The 9,929-nt window shown below is 32.3% G+C and overlaps 2 protein-coding genes across 2 annotated transcripts in view; both read right to left on the bottom strand.

The window, feature by feature from the left end:
* Window positions 1-2,208: 2,208 nt before the first annotated feature.
* Window positions 2,209-6,763, bottom strand: HELRODRAFT_182592 (hypothetical protein; the record flags this gene model as incomplete). Its single annotated transcript, XM_009032838.1, has 9 exons — window positions 2,209-2,343; window positions 2,688-2,735; window positions 3,082-3,234; window positions 4,133-4,279; window positions 4,948-5,158; window positions 5,710-5,804; window positions 5,904-6,021; window positions 6,313-6,389; window positions 6,674-6,763. The coding sequence occupies 9 exons, from the start codon at window positions 6,761-6,763 to the stop codon at window positions 2,209-2,211; spliced, it is 1,074 nt and encodes a 357-aa protein (XP_009031086.1).
* A 1,892-nt stretch (window positions 6,764-8,655) lies between these two features.
* Window positions 8,656-9,929, bottom strand: part of HELRODRAFT_182591 (hypothetical protein) — a gene marked incomplete at both ends in the record, with an annotated part of 3,456 nt that continues 2,182 nt past the window's right edge. Inside the window, 2 exons of the mRNA XM_009032837.1 lie at window positions 8,656-8,778; window positions 9,068-9,854. Of these exons, the coding sequence (XP_009031085.1) occupies window positions 8,656-8,778; window positions 9,068-9,854 (910 nt within the window). The remainder of the gene's footprint in view (window positions 8,779-9,067; window positions 9,855-9,929) is intronic.

Below are 9,929 nucleotides of genomic sequence, written 5' to 3'. Positions count from 1 at the left end.
ACCATACACACACTCAAACATTTATAAAAAACATAAACGTAAGCAAACACACTCCCAGATAAGGATACACACATACATACATACTTACACTCACACACACACAGACACGCAAATACTAACACACATACACACGCACACAGACAGATTTTCTTCAATTCATATACACTACACAACACACATTTAAATATACACGTAAAAATTTTTTTGTATATTGATGAACAAAAGAGAGAGGGAAAGAGAGAAAGAGAGAGAGAGAGAGAGAGATAATTGGATAGATAGTCAAGCATATGTATGTACGCCTCTTTGACAAAGAGGTTATAAATTTAGAAGCAGAAAATATGAATTTTTTTGTTTAAATAATAAAACGAATTTTTACACAAAAATAGACTGATAGATGATGCACGGATCGGTGAATAGATGATGGAAAATAAATGATGATGAACTGAAATAAAGAAAAAGTAAGTGAGAAAAAGCAAGATAAGAGAGAGAGAGAGGGAGATAGAGAGAGGGTGGAAGGGAAAGAGGGTGGGAGGGTGAGAGGGAGGGAGGAAGAGTATCAGGATGAACGGTGAAATAGGGTGAAAATAAGCGATTCAAAAGAATTCAACTCAGAGATGTTTTAATCAGCAAAATTACTATAAAGAGAGAGGAAGAGAGAAAAAAAGAAAGCGAGAGAGAGAGAGAACGTAAGAGAGAGAAAGAAAGAAAAGAGAGAAAGATAGAGAGAAAAAGAAAGAAAGAGGAAAAGATAAAGAGAGGGGAAAAGATAAAGAGAGAGAGAGAGAAGAAAAGATAGAGAGAGAAAGATGGAAAGAGGAAAAGATAAAGAGAGAGAGAAAGAGAGAGAGAGAAAAAAAAAGAAAAGATAGAGAGAGAAAGAGAGAAGGAGAGAGAAAGAAATAAAAGTAAGAGAAGCAGATAAAGAAAGAGACAGCACGAAGATTGATGGATGGGAAAAATAGAATCAAAAGGACGGTCGGACTAAAAACAAAAGAGAGAGAGAAAGGAAGAGAGAGAAGAAGAAAGAGTGAGTGAACAGAAAAAAATTAGGAAATTGCATAAAATGAATGGAGAGATAAAAATACGAAGAGAAGGGTAGAGTAAAATCTTATAATGATAAAACAAAAAAAATCTAAAAAGAGCGTAAAATGGAAAGAAAGTAAGAGAAGAAAAGAAAAAGAAAGAATGAAAAAGAACGAGAGAGAAAGATAGTAATAATGAAAGTAAAAAACTTAAAACAATAAAAGAATAAAATGGGTTAAAAGGATAGATTGACGGATGGAGAAGAAGAAAGCAGCAAAGAATTGATAGGAGGAAAAGAGTGGACAAATGAATGAATAAATAAAGAGAGATAAAAAGAGATTAGAGCGTCCTCATAGAAAAGGCGGTATACGTACATGCACGTATGTACAGACATCCATAAACACACATACGCACACGCACACACACATACGCACACACACACATACACGCACACACACAACTTCTCCGTAATGACTAAGCCATATCTGTGAAGCACCCACCCAACATCAAAGCATAATCTGCTTATCAAATAGTGAAATAGATAATTAAAAATTATATAAATAAAATAATGAAAAATATTAATTATTTCATTCAATATATATGTATAAATTTACTAGTATTGTTTTACTGTTTTTGTATTAGTAGTATTGTTGGGCGAAGGCACGATTCACAACACATGTAACTTGTGGTTGGCTGGGATTCGAACACGGTCATGGTGGCTGGGATTCGAACACGGTCATGGTGACGTCATTTTTTATTGTTTTTCTTTCTTTTTCTTTTTTTCATCATTTTCAAATTTATTCTTATTAATTTTTTGGTTTTCATTTATTTTGTTTGTCTGATTTTCTTCTTGAGCCCTGGACACATCTCTACCGAAAGAGAATTATTTATGAGAAAAGAATTCGGAAAGGAACAATGAAAATAAGAAAAAGTTTGAAAAATTTTGGAAAAATTTATTTTTCACTCAATAAAATCAGAAACTAAACAGCAAGAAAAATGTCTAATGGAGTGAATTCTAATGATTTGCTCCAAAAACGTACCAACAACAACAACATTAACAACAACAACAACAAAAACAATACTACTACTACTACTAATGACAACAACGACAACAACAACAACAATACTAATACTACTAATGTCATCAACAACAACAACAATAATAGTAATAATAATATTAATATTTTAGTAGTCTAAGGACTTGGAATCTTCTCTCAGATCGAAGGACTGGCCTCTGGACTTCACATTTTGATCCGACTGAAGAGATAACGTGTCGGACGTTGCTGTACTTTCATCTCGCTGGAAGTCTTTCAAGGCGTCCTTAATATTTACAAAATTATGGCATAATAATTATGGCGTAATAATTATGACGCAATAATTATGACGCAATAATTATGACGTAATAATTATGGCGCAATAATTATGACCTTTTAGTTTGTGTTGTTGTCGTTGGCATTATTATTATTTATTATAAGCAGTTGGGGTGGTAGATGTTTTATTTTAGTGGCATAATATGCAAATAATAAAAAAACACAATAAACATACAGAAAGAAAAAGAGAGAAAGAGGGAAAGAGAGAGAGAGAGAGAAAGAAAGAGAGAGAGAGAAAGAAAGAGAGAGAGAGAAAAAACACATACAAAAACACATCACGAAAGACAGACAGACCTTGTAAACTGTGCTGTTAGCAGCCAGCGATGACTTTCTCAACTTGGCCTGTAGAACAGTCGTGAATTAATACACAATGAGACCTCAATTTTAAAAGGTAGCAACTTGATACATTGGCTGGTATTAAAATTAGGGGAGTGAAAGAAAAAATAGGAAAGATAGTAAAAGAAAGAAAGAAAGAGAAAAGAGAAAAAAGAGAGAGAGAAAGAGAGAAGAGAGAGAGAGAAAGAGTGAGAAAGATAGAGAAAGAAGTAGAAGGAGACGTAAGAAAGAGAGAATGAATTTGATAGAAAGAACATAAAACTCATATTTTTCCAACAATCTATCAATATATTAAACAATCTATCCACCAGAACCAACTCATTTAATATGAACACTTTTCCACAAAACTAACCTTGTAGAAGAATAATCCGCCTAAGATTATTAAGAGACCAAAGTATAAAAATGAAAAGGCGTATTTGACATAGGAGATTTCAAAGTATAACTCTGTGACTGTCCAAAGCAGAGTACAGATTACAATCAAATTGACAGTCCACCAGTACATCTCCTTTGGGGTTAATTAGTCAATTAAGTGATTAATTAATTAACTGATTAGCTAATTAGTGATTAAACTAATTTTAATGTAAATATTTAATTAATTATTGGTTCGCTTATTTAGTTTTATTCTTTTGTTGGTTCAGTAGCCTGTTCATTCATTCATTCGTTCGTCCGTTCATTCGTTCGTTCGTTCATTCATTCATTCATTCCGTCATTTATTCCTTCATTCATTCCTTCATTCATTCATTCATTCATTCCTTCATTCATTCATTCATTCATTCATTCATTCATTCATTCATTCATTCATTCATTCATTCATTCATTCATTCATTCATTCATTCATTCATTCATTCATTCATTCATTCATTCATTCATTCATTCATTCATTTATTCATTCATTCATTCATTCATTCATTCATTCATTCATTCATTCATTCATTCATTCATTCATTCATTCATTCATTCATTCATTCATTCATTCATTCATTCATTCATTCATTCATTCATTCATTCATTCATTCATTCATTCATTCATTCATTCATTCATTCATTCATTCATTACTACAACCATTCACTATTTTCAATTATTCCATTATTCGCTTTCATTCAGTCAGTCACTCATCGGATACCACTTTCAAAACCCCCACCATGGAATTACTAGCCCCTTCTAACATCACGGCTAAACTCACTTATGAACTAAGCAACAAACACTAAATATGACTCTTGACCCTAGTGTCTTAGTGACCGCATTCGAATGCTAAGACATCCCCACCTATCGCATCACCGTCTACACTACGTCTCCTATCTACACTACAACGATTATAATTATTATATTATTATTATATTCGATTATAATTATTATAATATTATTATAAAAATATTTAATCATATTTAAAAACAAAACTGACGGCCACGCTTAATGAGAAGACGGTCAACTTTATGAACCTGCGGAAGAAGGCTGTCTCCATCAAAATGAAGATGAGCACAAGGATCTTATCAGACAAGAGAACGTTGTCAACAAAGAGGTTCAATATTGCCAGTAAATTTAGTAGACCCTGAAGTTGTGGTGGTTGGTGATTGTTATTGTGCTGATGATGACTGACTGGATTGGTGAATGAATGGATGAATGGATGGATGAATGATTGAATAAATAGATAAATGAATGAATGAATGAATAGATAGATGAATGACTGAATGAATGTATGTATGTATGTATGTATGTATGGTGGTGATGATGATGAAAACGAAGTGGGACAGCTACTATTACTACTACTACTACTACTACTACTACTACTACTACTACTATTACTACTACTACTATTACTACTACTACTACTACTACTACTACTACTACTACTACTACTACTACTACTACTACTACTACTACTACTATTACTACTACTACTATTACTACTACTACTACTACTACTACTACTACTACTACTACTACTACTACTACTACTACTACTACTACTATTACTACTACTACTATTACTACTACTACTACTACTACTACTACTACTACTACTACTACTACTATTACTACTACTACTACTACTACTACTACTACTATTACTACTACTACTACTACTACTACTACTATTACTACTACTACTACTACTACTACTACTACTACTACTACTACTACTACTACTAATAATAATAATAATAATAATAATAAAAAAAGAATAATGATAATAATGATAATAATCAAGAGACGCACGGGTAGAACTAGCCACTTAATGGTATCAATGGTTAACTTCCTCTCGGCATAGAATGTAATCTTCAGTACGGAGAAGTTCTTCCGGTAGTAGTCAATGTCGCTAGTTGTGGCACTGTCCACCAGGTCGAATATGGAGAAGTCGATCGACTGGCATTGGTATTCGTTCTTCACAAAGTGTAACATGCTCACACTGTTTATGATGAGGACCTTTCTAGACGGCGTACGATTAAGATATCATTTTTTTTCTCGTTAATTCTTAAAAATTATTTAAATAAAATTCATTTTAAACTGTTGAGATTGAGTTTTTCAGAATAGAGGGGTTTGAGTTAATAACCCTGCTGAGTGGCTAGTGCAACAAGCAATGAAGTTGGTTCATTTTGAAGGGCGAAACATTAAGAAACACACGCAGGAATTGAACTATAGCACTTTGACTTGAACGTTGACCTTAAAGTACATGGGTCATTATGTCATGTCATATGTCATCTGCAGCTGCTGTGATTAATTTGAACTTTCTTAAAACATCAATTACAATATTAATATTGAAAAGAATTTTTTTCTTTATTACCTCCGACCACTGTTTGAACAGAAGAAAATTAATTCCAGGTTCTAATGTGAATAAAACAATTATATAATGTTACTTATTAAATAATAAAACCAACAGGAAATGGTAAAAAATACTTCAAATACTTATTTGTTAACAGAGAAAAATGATTTCTATACAATTTTTTGTATTTCTCAAAAATCACACAGTGCAGCAGACACGTGAGTCGATTGATGTGATAGCAGGGAATCCCTTTGCATTCAAACCCAGTCAGTGCAACGGCAACGCCAGGCACCTTCCTTATCACACCAACGTGCTGCACAAATTTTAAATTAATTCAACAACAAATAAATGACAAATAATTAAAAATTAATTGAAAATAAACGAAAAATGGGATAAAAACCTAAAAAAAAACCTGAATATCGAGAGGATAATAGAAGCTTTCAGTAGAGAAAATGAACCTTCCCCACAGGGTAACTTCTTTGATGACGAAAGCCTTCCTCTGGGTGTCTTCCTTGAGTTTACCACTCAACCTTTCAGAAGTAGTGATAAATGGATGAATGAATGAATGCACGAATGAATGAATGAACGAAAGAACGAAAGAATGAATGAATGAATGAGTGAGTGAGTGAGTGAGTGAGAGAGTGAGTGAATGAAAGAGTGAGTGAGTGAGTGAGTGAGTGAGTGAGTGAGTGAGTGAGTGAGTGAGTGAGTGAGTGAGTGAGTGAGTGAGTGGATGAATGAATGAAAAAAAGGAATGAATGGACGAACGAACGAACGAACGAACGAATAAATAAATGGACGGGTTAATTAAACGCATGTACCTCTCGACTTTGTCCACTGCGTTTTGAATTTTCAACTCAGGCACCCAGAAGTTCTCCATATCGATGAGGTCTTTCAGCTGTTTAAAAGTGAACTTTTGTCAGTAATGATGATGAAGAAGAAGATGGTGATGATGGTGAAAATAATTAGGTGTAACTGCAAAAGTTCATGGAAAGAATTGCTGTTTATGTGCCGTGTTGGAATACAAAGGACCCCCTCAATCATATATGAGTATAATTGGCGAATAACAAAAGACCGCCCCTGAATAAATTAGGAGTTTCTACTTTCTCTACATTTTCGTTACCCTCCAGCTTCCAAACTAGCCCTAAATACCAAAATTATAAAAAAAATTTGGCAAAATACTTTGAGTCTTTCCAATCGTTTATCTTCCCAACACGTTAACACCCTCAATTCCGCTTCGAAGTATGATTCCTCTGTGTTTATGATACCCATCTTTAGTAGGGCCACTTGCGTTTCTAACTTTATTATTCTGTAGTTTATTATGGTTTAATGAAACTTTTATTTATGTTATTTGTTATTCGCTCTTTTATACCGTTGCTGTTTTTATGCCTTATCATTCACAATTGAAATTATTATAACGGGCTGTTTAACATTTTTGATATTTATCGGGTTATAAAAATAAAATATATGATAATATTTGTTTTATTATCATTAGAAATATTAATTGCCTCATTTTAATTAATTGGATTTATTTAATTTTTAATAAGATAAAGTGTAGAGTGGAAAATAACCCAACTTCTCTAACTCCATAGCGATTCAAGAATTTTATTTATTACTTTCAGCTGTTTTTCGACTTGTAATTAAAATACTTTTGTTATCATTTTATTAATTAATATTATATTAATAGTATTTAAAATTCTGTAAACAATTATTTATAGTACCGTCAAAACTTTTCTCGATTTAAATCTAGACAAACAAAAAAGCGGTTTAACATATTACGTCATAATGGATAAATAATTATTAATAAAAAAAACATTAACCAGTATTTATCAATAAAACCTTTTAATCTTTTTGTTCTGATTAAAATAATTTACAAACCAATCACACAAAACAGAATCGTGTGTCACTCTATTATAAATTTGATATCAACAATAACTATACATGCTAAATTTTACTAAAACATTGTATAGGGTGTATAGATGGATGTATAAATTAGGTATCGGTGCTTAAGTAGAACCGCACATGTTATGCATACCCCAGCGGCTGTAACAAATTAAAATTTTACTAATACTACCACCGTTTCATTTGTTTCGGCTATTGAGTGAATAAGAAAAAAGGTTTTTGGGAGTTTCTAGAGATAAAAAAATTTGTTAGGTTTCGATTCACTAATCCAAAAACTATTTTGAAACTGTGGTGTAATGGTTTAAGTGCTTACATCTGCTTATGGCAACTTGTTGCACGCACACACACACACCACACACACACACACAGGCTAACACACTCACACACACACACGCACACACACACACACACACACACACAAACAAAGAAGCAGTAAGTAATGTAACAAGAAAGTTCGAAGTTCGAGAAGAAACAACTGCGTTATTCAATTTCAGCATATTTATTTTAAATATTTGTGGTTCGTTTTAAGCAATATAATAATGAAAATTATGTACAAAAACTAAAAAAATTTAATAAATAGTCCGCCATATTATATAAAGATATAGAGGTCTTCTTAACTAACAGATTAATTATACTAACTAGTTTAATAAGCAGAACTAATTAGTTTAATTAGTTCAATAAAATTATTTCTTAAACTCATACAATCATTTGGCTTTTTTTTATTTTTTAAATGTAACATTGAACATCAAGAAGTTCTTTTGTGATAAATCACAAAAACAGATAAACATAGATAAAGAGACAAATAGGCATACGCAATTAAAATATTTTCTTCTTTATTAACAATCCATCCCAGAATGAAATTTGCTCATACAGTCATCACCATTACAGCAATACAAAACTAATTTTTTGGGTTATATTAAACATTTTCTTGAAAATGTTTCATTACCGTTATTATTATTATTATTATTAGTATTAGTAGTAGTAGTAGAGCCATTAGTATTTTAATTATGCGCTAACTAACTAATTATCTATCATATCTATAATTTATGCCATAATTTTTTAATGGTTTTAATTGGCATCTGAAACCGGCCTTAATGAAATCGTGTATCAATGATATACAAGTGTATCAATAAATATACATATATGATATACGAGTGTATCATTCAATATAGATATGACATACGAGGAGATTGTCTATCGGCTGATAAGCTTGATATACAATCTAACTTGCATATCTTAAGTGTGTGATTTGGATTGAGATTCTAGTGGTAATTTCTAAATTGCATTCTACTTCTTCTTCTTCTTCCTTCTTCTTCTTTATCTTCTTCTTCTTTTTCTTCTTCTTCCTTTTTCTTCTTCTTTTTCTTCTTCTTCTTCTTCTTCTTCTTATTATTATTATTATTACTATAATTATAATTTTCTTATTACTTCCACCAAATGTTTCTTGGCTTGATTGTTGAGATGAGTGCTCGAGTTAGCATAAACGCCACAGCTAACATTGTTCCTATTTATGCTAATGTCAGTTTTGTTGCTAATATTATTGTTTTTATTTTTATTATTATTGTTGTTGTTGTTCTTAGTAGTAGAAGTAGTTGTTGTTGTGGTGGTGGTAATAGTAGTAGCAGCAGTAGTAGGTTTAGTATTAATTTGAATCTTGCTATTATTAAGTCGTACATTGCTGTTAGTGTTGTTGTAGATATTGTTGTTGTTGTTGCTGTTGTTGTTGTTGTTGTTGCTATCTTTGAAATTATTTTTACTAAATTTGTAGCTGAGTTTGTTGATGATGTTGTTACTGTTACGAATAATAATTTCTTTGAATAAACTTTGATGTCTGACGCTCTTATTGCCATTAGAATCATCGCTATTTCGAATGATGATTTCCTGTATGTTGGTGATTTTGTTGTTGTTGTTGCTGCTGCTGCAGTTGTTGTTGCTGAAGTTGTTGATGTCAGAATCCTCGCTATCACGTATGATGAATTCACAAACGTTAATTTTCTTGATGTTTTTACTGCTATTAGGAGCGCTACTATTACTGCTTATTATAAATTCATTTCTGTTGTTATAATGGCTCATGTTGTTGTTGTTGTTAATGTTTTTGTTGTTGTTATTGTTTCCGCTCTTTCCCACGTAATGCAATTCAATTTTCTCGTCAATAGTGTAGTAGCCGTAAGTTTCACAGTTGAGATCATCATTCGTATAGATAGACCCGCTATTGTAATGTATCTTGCTGTTGTTAATTATTATCTTGTTGCCAGCGGTGCTGTCTTTGTAGAAGACGTTAATGTCATTGCTGTTGCTGTCACTGGCATGGCTGTTAATGTGGCTTTCAATGTTGACATTTTTGTCCTTTTTGATGTTGTTTTTACCGCCGCCGCTACTACAGCCGCTACTACAGCCGCTACTACAGCCGCTGCTACAGCCGTTTCTACTACAGCCGCTTCTACTACTACTGCTGTTGCTGCTATTGAGAATGACGTCATCGTTGTTGATGTAATCAGAATTAAAGTTAGTGATGTTATTAATTTTGTTGTGATTT

The sequence above is a fragment of the Helobdella robusta genome (genome assembly GCF_000326865.2).
Source record: "Helobdella robusta unplaced genomic scaffold HELROscaffold_88, whole genome shotgun sequence".
Taxonomy (NCBI): Eukaryota; Metazoa; Annelida; class Clitellata; order Rhynchobdellida; family Glossiphoniidae; genus Helobdella; species Helobdella robusta.
Note: the sequence above shows the minus strand (reverse complement) of the source record. Positions and strands in the feature narration are given on the sequence as shown.